The sequence below is a fragment of the Littorina saxatilis genome, linkage group LG11 (genome assembly GCF_037325665.1).
Source record: "Littorina saxatilis isolate snail1 linkage group LG11, US_GU_Lsax_2.0, whole genome shotgun sequence".
NCBI lineage: Eukaryota > Metazoa > Mollusca > Gastropoda > Littorinimorpha > Littorinidae > Littorina > Littorina saxatilis.
This window is the reverse complement of record NC_090255.1, coordinates 32,229,269-32,247,292: the sequence shown is the minus strand read 5'-3', so window position 1 is coordinate 32,247,292 and position 18,024 is coordinate 32,229,269. Positions and strand designations below refer to the sequence as shown.

The 18,024-nt window shown below is 41.8% G+C and overlaps 1 protein-coding gene across 1 annotated transcript in view; it reads left to right on the top strand.

The window, feature by feature from the left end:
- Nucleotides 1–17,531, top strand: part of LOC138979534 (adenylate cyclase type 3-like) — a 72,246-nt gene extending 54,715 nt beyond the window's left edge. The window contains exons 17-21 of the mRNA XM_070352246.1: nt 935–1,183; nt 2,868–2,988; nt 10,701–10,825; nt 12,405–12,527; nt 15,196–17,531. Of these exons, the coding sequence (XP_070208347.1) occupies nt 935–1,183; nt 2,868–2,988; nt 10,701–10,825; nt 12,405–12,527; nt 15,196–15,438 (861 nt within the window). The 3' untranslated portion in view covers nt 15,439–17,531. The remainder of the gene's footprint in view (nt 1–934; nt 1,184–2,867; nt 2,989–10,700; nt 10,826–12,404; nt 12,528–15,195) is intronic.
- Nucleotides 17,532–18,024: the final 493 nt, after the last annotated feature.

The following is an 18,024-nucleotide window of genomic DNA, read 5'->3' as shown; positions in this document are numbered from 1 at the left end:
ACAAGTATACTGTCGACGAATCGAAGACGAGTCGCATTATACTTGTTCGAGTCTAAATATCGGACCCTATTGCTACGCTGAAAACACAATAGCGTTTATATTGCTATTCTGACATAATATGCTGTGTTAAAAACATGTTTTTGCCAGCAACAACTACCAGAATGGTTCCATGTTGCCTAATACAGACGACGGTTTAGTGCGCATATCCCTTTGCGCATGTATCCACGGAAATCACTGAACATTGAAAAATCCTCGGACATGGTATCACGGAGGAGCCACGAGATTACCGGATGTTTGTCATTACGTCAATATGCCAGGTTTCATATGACGTCACGTATCATGCTTTTTTCTGATTATGTGCTAAACACGGGAAAGACAGTCTGATAGAATGCAGCTACTGGAACTTTGCATGGTTTGTTGCCTGTTAAAGAACTGGAGTTTTACACGGAAGAAAAAAAACAAGCAAATTGCATCGTCTGTCGGCCAGTCACAGAAACAAACCGGGCCAGGTATGCGTGTACTTCTTACACGTGGAAGAAATCGGAAACATGCGTCTTTGTTATTACGAATATGAAAGCATATTCGCAGACTTCCTGCGGAGTATGGCCCGATGATCGGAATAGGGCTGTGTGAGTTTATCCAATCACAACCCCCGAATTCCCCCACGTGTCTATCAGAATAGCAATATAGGGTCATAAAGATGTATCGACACGTTTATATTTACTTTTCTCTTTCGAATTTTTACAGAAATGTATTTGTTAAGGCTTTGTGCAGCATATCTCCTGCTCATTGTTTTGGATTTATACAGCACCTCGTCTGCTCTTTGTGTGGCAGTTGTACAGACTCTCTCGTTGTCTTTGTGAAGGAGTTGTGCAGAGACTCTCTTGCACTTGGTATGTATGCGTTTTAAAAGTCTCTCCTGCTGTGCGTGTAGGAGTTGTACAGCAACGCGTACGACGAGGCGGCAGTAATGTTCGCCGCTTGCCCCAACTTCATCGACTTCTACAGCGAGAGCGCCGTCAACAACGAAGGTCTGGAGTGTCTCCGATTCCTCAACGAGATTATATCAGACTACGACGAGCTTCTGAAGAAACCCCAGTTCCAGTCCGTCACCAAAATCAAAACCGTAGGGCCCACCTACATGGCAGCCAGCGGGATGGCTGGGGATGATGGCAAGTCCAAGGTAGGTCATCCAAAACTTAGTTTATTTTGATGATGGCAAGTCCAAGGTAGGTCATCCAAAACTTAGTTTATTTTGATGATGGCAAGTCCAAAGTAGGTCCAAAACTTAGTTTATTTTGATGATGGCAAGTCCAAGGTAGGTTATCCAAAACTTAGTTTATTTTGATGATGGCAAGTCCAAGGTAGGTCATCCAAAACTTAGTTTATTTTGATGATGGCAAGTCCAAGGTAGGTCATCCAAAACTTAGTTTATTTTGATGATGGCAAGTCCAAGGTAGGTCATCCAAAACTTAGTTTATTTTGATGATGGCAAGTCCAAGGTAGGTCATCCAAAACTTAGTTTATTTTGATGATGGCAAGTCCAAAGTAGGTCCAAAACTTAGTTTATTTTGATGATGGCAAGTCCAAGGTAGGTCATCCAAAACTTGATTTATCTGAAGTTTGATAGTTATTCTTCTTTCTTGTTCGTCTCTCTTCAGACGATGACACCACTCTCTCTGTGGGGAAATAGCTCAGTCGGTAGTGTGCGCTGGCTTCAAAACCAGGTGTCGCTACCGGCGTGGGTTCAATCCCCACGTTCGGCGAGGGATTTATTTCCCAGAGTCAACTTTGTGCAGACTCTCGGTGTCCGAACACCTTCGTGTGCACGCTTGCGCACGATAAAGATCACACGCTCACAGCGAAAGTCTCCGGGCTTGGAACATAAATACGCGCATGCAGGAGGGAAAGCAATATTGGGTAGCGCCTTACTGTATGGCAGTTCGCTTTTCCCGGTGAGAAAGCAGTCCGAATATCCATGGGGGTTACCTCACAGGACTATATGAAATATTATCTTATCTTCTCTTCTCTTATATCTTCTTTTCTCTTCTCTTCTCTTCTGTTCTCTTCTCCTCTCCTCTCCTCTCCTTCTGTTCTCTTCTCCTCTCCTCTCCTCTCCTCTCCTCTCCTCTCCTCTCCTCTCCTCTCCTCTCTTCTCTTCTCTTCTCTTCTGTTCTCTTCTCCTCTCCTCTCCTCTCCTTCTGTTCTCTTCTCCTCTCCTCTCCTCTCCTCTCCTCTCCTATCCTCTCCTTCTGTTCTCTTCTCCTCTCCTCTCCTCTCCTCTCCTCTCCTCTCCTCTCCTCTCCTCTCCTCTCCTCTCTTCTCTTCTCTTCTCCTCTCCTCTCTTCTCCTCTCCTCTCCTCTCCTCTCCTCTCCTCTCCTCTCCTCTCCTCTCCTCTCCTTCTGTTCTCTTCTCCTCTCCTCTCCTCTCCTCTCCTCTCCTCTCCTCTTCTCTCCTCTCCTCTCCTCTCCGGGTCTCTGGGTCTGCACATAAAGTTGACCCGTGTCCGTCCCGGCCTGGATTCGAACCAGCGACCGATGACAAGTCGAGTGCTCTACCACCTGAGCTACCCGTGCCCAGGCAGAGCTGAAGAATGTGGTCTGAATTTATTGTTCCGGATCCACAAGAGCACTGTCCGAAACTGAGTCTATACGATGTGACTCAGATTGTTGTGGTGGACGATCTTTCAAAAACAATTTCACGTATCAGCTAGCGCACTAGTCACCGACAAATCTTATTTTGTTGCAGCCCAAAACTATACAGATTTTGTGGAATCATTTAGAACGACAAATCTTGTTTTGTTTCAGCCCAAAACTATACAGACTTTGTGGAATCATTTAGAACGACAAATCTTGTTTTGTTTCAGCCCAAAACTATACAGACTTTGTGGAAGCATTTAGACGACCTGGTTCAGTTTGGCTTGAGCATGAAGGAGGTGATGGCCAAAATCAACGAACAGTCCTTCAACAACTTCATTCTTAGAATAGGTTTGCATTTAACATTATACCTCTCTGCTTGATCTGTCATCTGTGCAGTCTTTCCGCCTGTTTTTCGGCCTGAACACGTATCAACATGTTCGTCTGACTGTCGTATCAGTCAGCGTGTCTGTCTGTCTGTTCATCCGATGATGTAGACGCCTGTTCTATGATACCTTGAAGAAGGCCTTCGGGTCGAACATTTGGTATTGATGAAAGATGAGACATTCTGGCTGGTTTTGAACTAATTGTTGTTTTCATAAAGTAGCTTTTACAGTTTACAGTCTTCATTATGTGGTGTGGTGCAAAAGAAAAGGAGTTTCTTGAATTCTGTATATGGGTCATTCTCCAAAGCTGGGTCTCATACTGTGACATAGGTGTCAAAAATTAAATGCCCACCAGAAAGTTCAAATGAGATGTAAATAGAAAGATACAAATGTTCTTCACATGATGTTGTAAAAAAAAAAAGCTAATCCAGTTATAACTTTGTGCATAAAGTTATGACAAAGTTCATAAATGAACAAAATAACACGTGTAACATGGAAACAAAAATCACACTAAAAACATCTCTTAAAGTCAGTTTTTCTCTCTTTTTTAACATTGTTCTATGCAGTTTTGCTGCAACAACTACTCTCAACACCCTCCCAATTCTGTTTTTCCCACTAAAGTATCTGTTAATATTTTGTAACATTTCCTAATCAACATTTACCAGTATCACTCCCCAAACAGTGTGGATAATTTAAATGGTGCAAATTACTTTTATCTAAATAGATATTGATGATTATGCAATACCATCTCCGATGTAACATGGAACCCAAAAAGCAACTCGGCAAAGCATACTTTGATTTATCTGATCAAAATGAACCACAGTCAACATTCAAGTCAAAAAGCTAACACAGAACAACAGGTTAATAAATATAAATTGCTTTATTCATTAATTCAATGCAAAATTAGGATTAAAAGAAAACATATTTTGAGGCCAAAGTCAAAAATACAAATCAGAAAAAAATTCTCTGAACAAGAAACTTGAACTCCTTTCCTTCAAACTCTTAATCTTTTTGGTTACATTTCCCAGTGTTACTCCCCCAACAGTAATGAGAATAACAAGAGTGCAAAATAGTATCAGAACAAATAGATATTGATGAGCATGTAGCATGGAACCCCAAAGGCAACTCAACTGAGAATAATTTGAAATAGTTGATGAAAGTGAACCAAAATCAAAATCCAAGTCCAAGAAAGGAACACACAACAATATGTTAATAACACATATTGTTTTATCCATTATTTACTTGCAATAAAAAGAAAGGAAACAAATCTAAGGGCAAAGTGAAATTTTTAAAAGTCAAAGTAAAAAAAAATCCAAAAAAGTGATACTAAGAATGTACAAAAAAGTCAGTATGAAATGTCAGTTAAAGTGGCTGAAAAACATTCACTTGTCAAAAACAAATGCAATGCCTCGACCAGGGGCTAGTCTGGGTGCTGGAACAGCTTTGTGCTCGCTCCTGGCAGGGAGCCATGCCTTGTCTGCCCATACATAACTGTTAGTGTCTGGCTTCAGCTTCAGATAGTGAAGAAGCAGGTCCCCACTACTGTCAACGTCAATAACTTTGGCGTAGAAAAAGACAGTTCTCTGACGACCAAGCAAAGGTACTTCAATGAAGCATCCTTCACTCACTTGAGAAGTATTGGTTGGCGAGATTGAAGGGGGCAGGGAAGGGCAGTCGGGCGACTGGTCTGTGTCACTGGTAGACAGGCGACTGGTCTGGGTCAGGGCAGTCAGGCGACTGGTCTGGGGCATGGTAGACAGGCGACTGGTCTGGGGCAGGACAATCAGACGACTTGTTTGGAGCCGGGTAGACAGGTGACTTGTCTGGGGCAGGACCGTCAGGTGACTTGTCTGGAGCAGGGTAGACAGGTGACTTGTCTGGGGCAGGACCGTCAGGTGACTTGTCTGGAGCCGGGTAGACAGGTGACTTGTCTGGAGCAAGGTAGACAGGTGACTTGTCTGGAGCAGGGTAGACAGGTGACTTGTCTGGAGCAGGGTAGACAGGTGACTTGTCTGGGGCAGGACCGTCAGGCGACTGGTTAGGGGCAGGGTAGACAGGCGACTGGTTCAGCACTTTCAGAACAATACACAAAGAAAAAAAACCCGGATTATTCTTTGAAATCAAAAGGCTAAATAAAAAAAGATTCAAGCACACGGCAATCTTTTGACATCGCATCAGCATCGTTACAAAGATGGCGACGAGTCGGGTCCGCGTGACGTTGACAATGAAGAAACACAAATCAAAACAACGCCGCAAAATAGTAGCATCTCGACTGCCCGAAAGTAATGCAGAAATGTCTTTTTAAGAAGTGAAATAAACACTGCCATTTTTAAGAACTTGCACGAAACTGTAAAGCGACTTTGACGACTCTTTTTCAACATCGTAACGAAGAACATCATTCTAACGGTTCCGAGTTACGAACGAGATCTTGTGAGGCCATTTTCAACCGCACTAATAAATCACCCATCTTTTCCCCAGGGATGTTGCTACAAATTCATACCTATAGGACAAATGTCCTGAGTTCTTCAGCATCAATAGGACATTTGACCGCTTTCAGAAAGTGTAATAGGACATTATGAATTTGCGCCAAACATGGAATTGTTCCAAAGTCATGCGCCCACACGCACACGCACACACCCACCCACGCGCGCGCGCTGTAGAACACACACATAATATAGTAAATACATCAACACAGTGTGCGTATAATGTGGTATTTGTTTAGTTTCAAAGAAACCACAAAAAAGAAGCCAACATGAACAACTTCAGAGCTCTTACTTTGATTAAATACTGCATGATTTGGATAAAAGTTGACAAACAAAATGATCGGTTTGATCTAATGCTGATCTTTTGCAGGCTTTAGTTTTTTTTCAGCGGCATAATTCAGTGCTTCGTCTCGTATCGAAAACAAAAGCAGACTACAAATTTAGTCAGTTGGAGTTGTCTCCCGTACTCCTGTATCATGCACTAAAAAGAATCCACTATTTTTAGATCAGTGCGCTGCACCGAAACGGTTATACCCAAACGGCGCATACCGCAAACGGTTCGGGAATTCCCGACAAAAGAAAAGATCCGCACGCGGCACTGACAACTTCAGTGTCAGCTGAACACGAGAGCGTTCGGTCTTTTAGAAGATTTGTATCTTGAAATGAAAATTAACGAATATCGCGCTGTCCGAAGGAATGGAGTACATATCGGACAATGACCACGCTCAGGCTAAAACGATAGGACATCTGACCGACATGCGGCAATGTGAATCGGACATTTGGGGATTTTCATCGTTATATGTCCGATGTCCGACGCCTAACGACATCCCTGTTTCCCGAACAGTTTTTTGCAGTTAAAAACAACATAAAATACAGCCGTGATTGATACACGTTTGGCTTCTGAAAAAGATTGTGTGTCCGATTACCCTACAATCGGGCTAACTTCGTCACAAAGACTCGGGAGACTGTCAGCCCTCCGGTCTTCCTCGTTACGAGGTTGATGAGAAATTTTAAATCAAGGGCGGATCAATTCACTTTGGAGGGGGGGTTACAAAATGACTGCGATGATACAAGTTGACGGCGCCGAAGGCGCCTAAACCTCTAGGGGGGTCCGGGGGCATGCCCCCCCGGAAATTGTTTTTATCCAAAGAAGCAAAATAGAGCTATCTGGTGCATCCTGAGCCAATAAATTACCTTTTTGGGGGGGTGGGGGGGGTTACGTAACCCGTGTAACCCCTCCCCCAGATCCGCCCTTGTAAATCGAAGCAAGAAAGTATTCAATCAAGGCGCGTATATGAATAATACTGTTGAAAAGTTACAGAAGCAAAATCTGCACCAAAAAAATGCTATCTATTGTTACAAGAAGTATCGGAGCACAAGTTTGAAAAGAGTTTCGCCGGAGATCCAAAAATTTACTGATCTGAAATCAAGTATGAAACTGCGTTCAGATCAAGTTCGGTATTTTGTCAAGTCAAGAGCACACTCATCTTAGCCGAACGTAAAGAACAATCATACAGTTATTTATTTAAACAATGCATAAGCATTTACATGCATATAATTTGCTGTAAACTTACCTTTAGATCAGCACAGAAGTGTCGGGATAACAACGTCACACATGCAACACAAATTCAAACTGAATCTCGCTGGCGATGTAAACCGCGTGGTCAGCCGAAGTGCATTATATCCTTCCGCTTGATAGTAGAGGGAATGTGTGTCAAAATAGTTCTGAAATATTTTGTCTTTTGTACGATCTAGTAAAATGTTTTGATAACAACCGTAACATCAGAAACTGGAAACAAAACTGGGTAATAGCATTACACAACGAAATATTTTTTGTTAGCTCAACCTTAGTGTTTCTCATTGCGCGTACACACAAGGAACACAGTGGAATGTGTTCGAGACAAAAAGTAGTACCACCCAGATTTCGGAGCTTGCTGTAGAGTTGCAAAACAAAGCGTGTACATGTGGGAAACAGAGTGTTACGTTGTTGATCGTAAAGAAGAATGCCAATTTTGGCAAGATTAACAAATATATTCATCCCCCCCCCCCCCCATTTTGTTTGCTCTACAGACCTCAAAACTGCCGCTTTTCAACTCTTGTTTCTTTTCTGTGTTATTGTTGGCTTCCCCTCGAGTAGCTTCCCTTGCTTCTCTAGATCTGTCTTTGACATTTTTTGGTTTGTGCAGTGCAGTTGTTTTGTCAGTTATTCTCCTCTGTTTCTGTTCTATAGTCTTTCTTCTTCTTTTGTGTGTGTGTATTTTTGTGTTTTTGTGCCTGAAGAAGACCCTTAGGTCGAAACGTCGCTGTTATTCGTTCCGTGTTCGTCATTTTAACGTGAGTACATTGCTTTTTGGTCTCTTTAAACATTTTTAAAACAAACTGTCACAGCATGAGAAAAGTAACATCACATGATAATGTTATGCTGGAAACGATCAGTTATAATGATTCTGTTCAGTTTGCTGACCAACACTTTCAGTCAGCTTTTTCATGTCACAAAACGACCACCCATTTTCGCAAACGAATGAACACCATTCATTCAACTTAGTAAACACAGACCAACATTTTGAAACAAAAATAGTTAAATAATTATTGTCTCTTACAATATTCTTCTATAGTCTGCACACAAAAAAATTGGAAAAAGTTTTAAACTTTGTTCACATTGCATCTATTTTTAGAAGTGGTATCGGCGGTGCGCAGCTTTGGAGAATGACCCATATATATACTCTGGCTTGGTTTTGGACTTTTTATTGTGTTGTATATATATATATCCCATGACCTCCCTTCTTTGTCTCTGTTACTTCAGTATGGGTATATATGTTGTATTTTTATAGCTCAATAAATACATCATGGACTCCAAAAAATATATGATAGTGCAGATTCCGATTTGGGCAAAGAACTACTTTCCTCCCGACCTTTGACCTCGCGCCGAACAATGTGACACATTTGTATGAAGTTCCAAAATCGTATTGCACGGCTCAGAAAACCATATCAGTTGCACGCAAAAATGAATCTCAGAACTGATCTGATGTATGAGATGCAATAAGCAAACGTTTCTTTCATTATGAAAGCAATGCAGGTCGAAAAAAACGAACATTCAACTTACAAGATAACCAGATGCTAGCGAACCAAAACAAAAACACGAGTACCCTCCCTTGCATCATTAGCAGACGACTTTTGAGAATCTGTCGGTAGTGTGTTTTGGTGTGCGTCTTCAGTTTCTCTGGCAGTGTCGGTGTGGGAACTGACAGAAGCTAGGGAGCACAGATAATAGACATAATAGAACCCCTGTCACATAGACTAATCACACAATCAATACACATTTGGCTCATGTTTTAAATGACAGTTTCGAGTTTGTTAGTAAAACTCAAAGCAACAACACTGTCAGTGTCACTGGTGACATGCGCAGCGAGACCGAGAAGCATCCTTTACCTGGCACGGTTGGGCTTCGCTATCAAACATCGACTGTTTCACGTGTTTTGCGAGCAAGTCTACTCTTTTGCCTGGCTCTGCAGTAAGTCCACATTGGCGATGAAGGTATCCAAGAACTTAACATGTGTGTATTTTTCCGTAATCCAGTCATATTCCTTCAAAATGCAATCAATCGGCGGTGACAGACGTGTGGGTCGCGTTTTCCTCACACCCATACCAGTTTAAGTTCATCCATGCAAACACACTCGCAAAACAGTTTATCACGTAGATACATTTCAAATAGGGAGCAAATGGTTAAATCTAAACCTACATATTTGTTCCCTAAAATTTGGTTCTCTGAGGCTCGTGTCTCCCGATGATATTCATCCGCTGGGTCTTGACTGAAATACAAGCCATATAAAAAACCACGAGTGTTGTAACCTATACATATAGATATACATATATATCCCATGACCTCCCTTCTTTGTCTCTGTTACTTCAGTATGGGTATATATGTTGTATTTTTATAGCTCAATAAATACATCATGGACTCCAAAAAATATATGATAGTGCAGATTCCGATTTGGGCAAAGGACTACTTTCCTCCCGACCTTTGACCTCGCGCCGAACAATGTGACACATTTGTATAAGTTCTAAAATCGTATTGCACGGCTCAGAAAACCATATCAGTTGCACGCAAAAATGAATCTCAGAACTGATCTGATGTATGAGATGCAATAAGCAAAAGTTTCTTTCATTATGAAAGCAATGCAGGTCGAAAAAAACGAACATTCAACTTGCAAGATAACCAGATGCTAGCGAACCAAAACAAAAACACGAGTACCCTCCCCTTGCATCGTTAGCAGACGACTTTTGAGAATCTGTCGGTAGTGTGTTTTGGTGTGCGCCTTCAGCTATCAAACATCGGCTGTTTCACGTGTTTTGCGAGCAAGTCCACTCTTTTGCCTGGCTCTGCAGTAAGTCCACATATTTTTCCGTAATCCAGTCATATTCCTTCAAAATGCAATCAATCGGCGGTGACAGACGTGTCGGTCGCGTTTTCCTCACAGAGTCACACCCATACCAGTTTAAGTTCATCCATGCAAACACACTCGCAAAACAGTTTATCACGTAGATACATTTCAAATAGGGAGCAAATGGTTAAATCTAAACCTACATATTTGTTCCCTAAAATTTGCTTCTCTGTCAATAAGCCTAATTACACACGTTCGAGAAAAACAACGTGGAATCAATTCTGAATCGAGTAAGCCAAATGGGTCCCAAACCCGTTTCGCCCGTTCTGCCGACCTGAAACGCAAAACAAAAGAATTGTGCGCTTTAACTAAATTAATTTCTATTCGACTTCATTACTTTCTTGCAACTTATGAACCTTTACTTAAAGCTTTTAAATGGTCTGAAAGTAGTGTTACCGCGTACTTATCGATGCACTCATTCGTTTTATTTTTTCAGCGACGGTCACTTAGTTTAAGGTTGCAAAAGGGCTAAGTCTCGCTGGCAACAGTTTTACCCTGCACAGATCGCAACAGTGCCGCTAGTAGTCTACACTTTGTGTTTGATGGTAGAATGGGATATACAGATTACAACACTCGTGGTTTTTTATATGGCTTGTATTTCAGTCAAGACCCAGCGGGAATATCAATCGAGAGCCACTCGCCAGAGGCTCGTGTCTCCCGATGATATTCATCCGCTGGGTCTTGACTGAAATACAAGCCATATAAAAAACCACTCGTATTGTAACCTATACATATATATATGTTAATTGCAGGTATCAACCACGGTCCAATCATTGCTGGTGTCATCGGGGTGGGCAAACCGCACTACGACATTTGGGGCAATACTGTAAACGTTGCCAGTCGCATGGAGTCCACAGGGATGGCTGATAGAATACAGGTACATGATTGGTTCTTTGTGGGGTATCTATTAACACATCCAGGGATGGCCAAATCGGTCGCCCAGTCGCCAGGGGCGAGTAAAAAAATCTGCTTGGCTCGTAGAAGCCGCCTGGCAACTCGTCCGGCTGGCCAATGAATATTCTGGTCAAATGCAACACTTTTGATTTTGATGTCGAGTTTTCAAACCATACAAACACTGCAGATCAACTGTGGTATGTACCGGGCCAGTGACATTTCTGCCGGGCTAGTGACTTTCTTGAAGTTACTCGCCCGGCTGGCGAGTAAAAATTTTGAGATTTTGCCATCCCTGACATCACAGCATGCTTGAAATGCATTGACGGATTTCCCAGATTACATTCGAGCTTCTTTTTGGTACACCTCGATGGCAAATAATATTTTGAGTTTAGAAATAAAAGAAATGCTTGATATTCTTTGTTTTGATAGGGATTACTTTCAGTCGAAGAGACTGATTTTACAGGGATTCCATTTCTCACATAATTATCCTGTCTGACCTTCAGGCTTGAAGCCATCAGTCATACGTTTTGTTGTTGTTGTTGTTGTTGTTGTTGTTGTTGTTGTTGTTGTTGTTGTTGTTGTTGTTGTTGTTGTTGGGATTTTTTAACTTTAAGTCAAGTTCTGACAAAATGTATTCCGGCGGCGAGAATGATGTCCAGATGTTATCCCAAAATGTGGTTTTTTTTCTTCGATGAATATATTTAATGATGTCATCTATCCGACTTTTCAAAAGAAAGTTGAGGCGGTACTGTGGCAACCTTCTTCTTCTTCTTCTTGCGTTCGCCGTCACACCATCAGTTTAGTCTGCGAGACGAATGACGTTGTGGCTTCCAGGTCTTGTCTGCTCCCATAGAGTTTGGTGCGGAGAGGGACTGATGCTAGCCACACTTTGTCTCTGATTGGTTTGAGTTGGGGGCATGTCATTAGGACATGTTCTGGAGTCTGGTCTTCCAGACCACACTATCTGATGGTGTCATGGTTGGCGTTGATGCGTGGTACCATGGTTTATTAGAGTGCGCCGTGCAGCCCAGTACCTCCGTCTTCAGCACTCGAGGTTTCTGTCGGGGTGGCCTCACTCTTAGCTCATGGCCCGTACGTCCTACCCTGAGAGCACAGGGGGGAGGATTTGCCGGGATCCCACCCGGAGCTAGTTTTTTTTTTAATGCGCCCATAATCGCATTAGATGAGTCCCGTCGAGGGGCGATGGAGCATTTCGAAGAGAGTAGCAGTGCCGCCTGCTACCCCACTCTACCCTGGAAGGAAACACCGCCAGTTTGGTCCGCGGCCGCAAGGGGCTGGTCTTCATATCTGAAGTCCGTTCCCCTATCCGCCACCCGGGGACGCGCTGGGTTGGGGGTGGTCGCCCCCACTGAAAATCCCACACTGGGTTAAAGAAGTTCAGCCTGTCCCAGACTGTGGCAACCTCATTTAGGTCAAACATTCTTTGAACTAGTCCCGACTATGGGATTGTAGTTTAGTTTGAAAGCTTCTTTTTTAAATGAATTTGTTTATCAACAGATTGACTGTATGTACATGTATTGATATCGCTTGTTATTTTGCAGGTTGTGGAGGAAACCAAAGAGATACTGGAGGAGTTTGGGTATTATTTCACAAAACGAGGACATGTTAAGGTGAAAGGAAAAGGAGAACTTATGACTTACTTCATTGATGGTCAAGACAAAAATGTAAGCAACATGCCAAATCAAGTTCCAAACCTTTGACGTCAGTTTCAATTTGGATGTCAAGTTGCCTCTGTGGTGTGTTCAGCATGATGTCGTCATTTTTTTATGACGTCGTTGGATTTTGACAGCATGTTCATGTTCTATGCACGTGACATTACTGCGGTGTATAAAAACGCAAAAGGAAAAGTCGTTTGCTCCACACAAAAGTGAACTACGTGTGTTATTTGTTCAGTTATTTGATTGTTCTGAGAATTTGTCCTGAGAAAATCTTATTTATCGAAACCTAAGATGAAATCAAGGTTTTGGCAGCTTCACTTGAAGAGGAACCAGGAGCATTTCAGGTGTTCCACATTTCGCGGCGTTGGTATACTATGACTGATATTACCCCAAAATGTCTTGTGAATTAAACTGTTATTATTTGATCATTATTTTCACAAAACTGCTAAAGTGTATTTTAGCATGTCCAACATGTGTTTATGTATCTATAGATCCACCGTATTAGTTTCTGTGAGAAGTGATTGGACGAGCTGAAGATTAATTGTAACCGTAACTTCAACAGTTGTAACCCATTAGACCGGATTGACCATACGTTTGTGTGGAAGGAACTGTCATAAAATGTTGCCCACAATCACGTATTCTAAAAATTACACTAATGTTGGCGAAGCGTGACACTTTCGCTTCTCGGACTTGTATTTTCACTAAGATCTGAAAGTATGTTTTTAGTTTTCCAGGTTATAATATAAGATATGAAGGAGGGGGCAGGGAATGAGACTAGTTGCACGTGTGTTCTGTGCCCCTGTACTTTTTGTGGTCATGTACTTGTTCTTTTTTATATCTTTTTTTGTATTCTCTTTTTGTAGAGGTTGTTTTTTTTTTTTTTTTAAACATGTATAGACTTTACATTACAGGACAGTACATAGACAAGGGGGAAAATTCATAAAACAGAACACACGTAGACAATTACAACACAAAGGGGGGGTCGGAAGGGGGGGGGTCGTCGTGGCTTGGTGGTCGCAGTATCAAGAATATGTAAAGGAAAAAGAACCTAAGGGTTACATCAAAACACGCATATACAAGCGCCAATCCTTGTACAAATGTATCTAGCGTATTATTTATAGCTGCGTTGTACCTGTTCTTGTTCATTTGCGGGGTTTGTTCTCGGCACTTAAGTTACACGTGAAGCATGTTTAAAAAGCTATTCTTTTTTATGTTCATTATCTTGTTTATACATTGTGACACGTTATAATTCTTGTTGTTGTTGTTGTTGTTTTTTTGTTTTTTTTTAAACCTGTTGTTGTTTAAAAATGTGAATGTACAGTGTGTTTGTTTGACTGAGTAAATGTTCTTCATTTGTTTTTAACAGCAACATGTAATTGCACATGTTGATAGAGTTTAGATTGACCAGTGCGTGGAAAACCAATCATCTGTTAACCGAAGGAGTTGAGAGCCCCGAGCGATAATGAATCTTTTTTTCTTCTTTTTTTTTCATTTTCATTACTGTATTGTCCCATCGCTGGGAAATTCGGGTCGCTTCCTCCAAGTGGAAAGCTAGCAGCAACAGAGTCGCGCTACCCAGGTGTCAGCGTGTTTAGGTGTATTCAGCCACCTGCACTTATGGCAGAATGACCAAGGTCTTTTACGTGCCATTGTGGTGACACGGGGGTGGGACATGGCTTCCGTCTCTGGATCTGCACATAAAGTTGACCCGGGCCGAATTCGAACAAGCGACCTTCCGATCACAAGTCCAGTGCTCTACCAATTGACTGATTCTTACAAAAATTGTAAACTTGCGTCTTGTTTATTTATTTTTTTCTGTAAAATGTCTGTTTTTCCCCCATGTTGGCATGCAGCATGGTTTGAGCGTACAGTTCGAGTTTTAAGCTCTGATTTAAAATACATTAATGCTATATTTGTGTATGCATAACTAAAGTGTATTAGGCAACCTATTAGGGGTGTTGTTCACGGGGAAATAAGCTTGCCAGCGCACACAGGTGCGTGAACAGTGGCAGATCAGATCATTCTCAGAAGGTGCTGCTAACTGTGAACTTGCTATTAGAAAAAGTCTTCTCCAGAAATGTTCATTTGACGTTTTCTCTGTTTGTTCATGTTTGATAATTAACAGATATAATTTATTCTTTTTTCATTTCCTACGCCTTTGTTTTAATTCTTTTTTCTCTTCCGTTCTTTCTTTCTTTCTTCAACTCGTGTACCATCAAGTTACTGATTCCATTAATGCTTTTTTTAAATGTCCAACCGCTGTGATCTCATGAAAATACAGAATGTACTTGTTCTTTCCTCATCGTTTAAGTTCAAATTGCCGTTCGCGTGTGTGTTTGTACTTTCAGGTTTTTCATTTTATTCTCTCTCTCTCTCTCTCTCTCTCTCTCTCTCTCTCTCTCTCTCTCTCTCTCTCTCTCTCTCTCTCTCTATCTATCTATCTATCTATCTATCTATCTTACTCCTTCTATCTTAAAAACACAAACCAACCAATCTCTCTTTCTTTCTCTCTGTACTTTTTTTCCCGCCCTCTCCAACACAAACACACACACACACAAAGTTAAACACACACAGACTTGGACACGCATACCCCATTCCAACTTCCTCTACCCCCTCTCCCACATACTCAAGTTAACAAGCTACTTACCTTTTCTTGAAACATTGTCACCCACAGCTCGTCAAAGAGCCCAAGCCTGTACCTGACAAAACAGCCTCCTCAACATCAGTATCGTCAACCACACAAGAATCATTCCAAACAAATTTGGATGAAGCCTTCACGCCGGACATGATCAGTGTGAACATCCAACCGATGCCGTCCGAAGAAAAGGAACAGGACTCTCAAAGCCTGTGCGACCAGCCCCAGCAGCGCAAACAACAGACACCGTTGATGGATGTTCTACGGGGGGACGCAGTTTGAAGTCTCTAAAAAAAGTTAATTTTAAGGGGCTTATTGTCCGTCAGGTCTTAATTGCCTATATTGGACATGAATTGGTTTATACGATTCGAGTTTTTACGCCCTCGCGGCTTTTGATGTATGCGTGTTTAGGTGGTATCAGCCATCTGCACTTATGGTAGAATGACCAAGATCTTTAACGTGCCCTTGTGGTGACACGGGGATGCGGGAGATGGATACCGTCTCTGGGTCTGCACATAAAGTTGACCCGTGTCCGTCCCGGCCCGGATTCGAACCAGCGACCTTTCGATCACAAGTCCAGTGCTCTACCACCTGAGCTACCCGGGCCCCCAAAAGTCTCTGTCTAGTATTGAGTCTTTTAATAAGGGCAGAGGTGGCACGGAATTTTGATCCAAAATAGTACCATGATGTGATTTGGGTTTTCAGCATATTTAGGTACTTTGAACACCCTAGAATAACTGCATGTTGTTTATTTTGTCAATTTCATCCTCTTTTTTTTCAATAAAGTGATGATTTGCAAAGTGAGTGAATGCTAAAAATCTGCAAACTTTGTGAAAAATCGATTTTTTCACGGCAGAGCAGCAGCAACATATTGATAAGTTTGTCAGATTTATTGCGTGCACCGTACTCAGCGGGAATTCCCATTTTTTTGACGATGTCACAGTCATAAAAATAAAGTCCGTTTATACCGCTCAACGTACACAATACAGAGCTAGCGAAGGATACTTTCACAGGCACAATGTTCCATGTTTGGAAAAGTGACCTTCACCTTTTAAAATCTATTCGCTGATTGGTCATTACCAATAACTTTTAGCCGGGAAGTCGTTCTGCGCATGCGCGCACACCATATCCGCATAAACACGCCAACGTTATTTCGAATCGGTTCGACGTCTCAGACAGCAATGTTTCTCTCAACTCGGTCTCTAAAAGATAAATTCGGCGGGTATCCATCATGCAAGAGGCAGAGGAAGTCACAAATTGCGGCAGATCGAGCAGCGAAGAAGAATAAGCTAGCGGTCGGTGTGAATGTTGAGTCCGCGATGTCTGAATAACAGGTGTAGGGCGTCACATAAACTCCACCCTGACTGTACTGCTAATCGAACTTCGGACCCACTCATGTATAATTCTTGGTGAGACAATGATATTTTGACTTAGATATTTGCTTCGTTGCAAAATCCAACTTTTCTCATTCAAGGAACGCAACAACTGATCGGTGCATTTTCGAGTGACTCGAATATTGGGCTAAAATCTGTCGGATTTCATCCCGAATCTATTTTACTAATAAGAACTTGATATTCTTTTCTCCCTCTAGATCATTGAATCCCTTGAACTTGTCAGGCAAGCATTCTGTCTAGAGTTTATTTTGGCAGAAGCTCGACTGACGTCCTACATATAGCTGCATGAGTTTTGGAAAAAAATAATGCTTACTTAACTCGACCAGTTTTTGTGTGATGGAAACAAGAATTAGCAGAAACCATATGCCTGCTCCTGCGATAAAACTGAGAACATCGAGAGTTGCAAATAAAATTCCAAACGCCTTATTTCCAACTGATCATAATCACTGTACTTGATGTTTCATTGAGTGTAGCATCAGTCTGATGTCCATAAGTGCAACTTTGGACTGATAGGGGATTGTGAAGAGTTCTTGGAGTATGGGAAAATGTCAGTGAAAAGTACCCGAATGCACACATTCTCTTGGTTTGTCAATGTGTCTTCACTGTGCGCAGCAAAACACTTCACAAAATTTCAAATGCAATTTCCTCAGAATGTGAATGATTTTCAAGGACGGTAACCACACGATGATGGTCTTCACTTCCCATCTACTTGTGGTAGACTACTAATTTGTTTCTTCCCAATCATTGTTAATGAATTCTCCCAGTAGTTACAGGAGCGCTTTTTGAAAAAACATTACCAATATTTGTTTATGAATTAGAATGAAAGCCTGACATAGCATTTTCATGCAAAAATATAATGTCGCCCAATAGTATTTCCTGACTGGGAACTAAGGCTGATATTCATAAAAAAAAATTTAAAAAGCTCTGCAACTACTGGTAATAGCTACTTGTCAACACATTATGACATTTTTTTAACCTGCAGCTTCAACTATTTTTTTACAAAGGTAAAAAGGTAAAGGTATTCCCATAACCATCTGGTCGTAGGGGAGAGAGATGTTAGAGATCTCCACTTTTCTGGGGGCCAGCTTTTTATGAGGGCGGTGCCCATCTCCTCTCCCTCGCTGCCTTTGCCTTCCCCGGCCCTGAATAGGGTCAGGTACCCATTTCCAGCTGGGTGGACTGGAGAGCGCTCGGAAAAATCGGGTATTTGTATTTGTCCCCGAGTGGGGGACGAACCACGACCTCCAGCGTGAGAGGCAAGCGCTCTAACCACTGCGCCACTCCGCTCTCTTTTTACAAAGAGGTGCAGCAAAATGTCAATTTTGGGGACATTTTTGAAAAAAATCATTGTTTAAAAAAAAAATATTGGTGCTACTTCAAAAAATGAGCATGAATGTGACTGGTTATGGTTCTATGCTTCAAAAAAACATTAACAAAATTGCACACACAAAATAGCAAACAGTACGTATTTAGT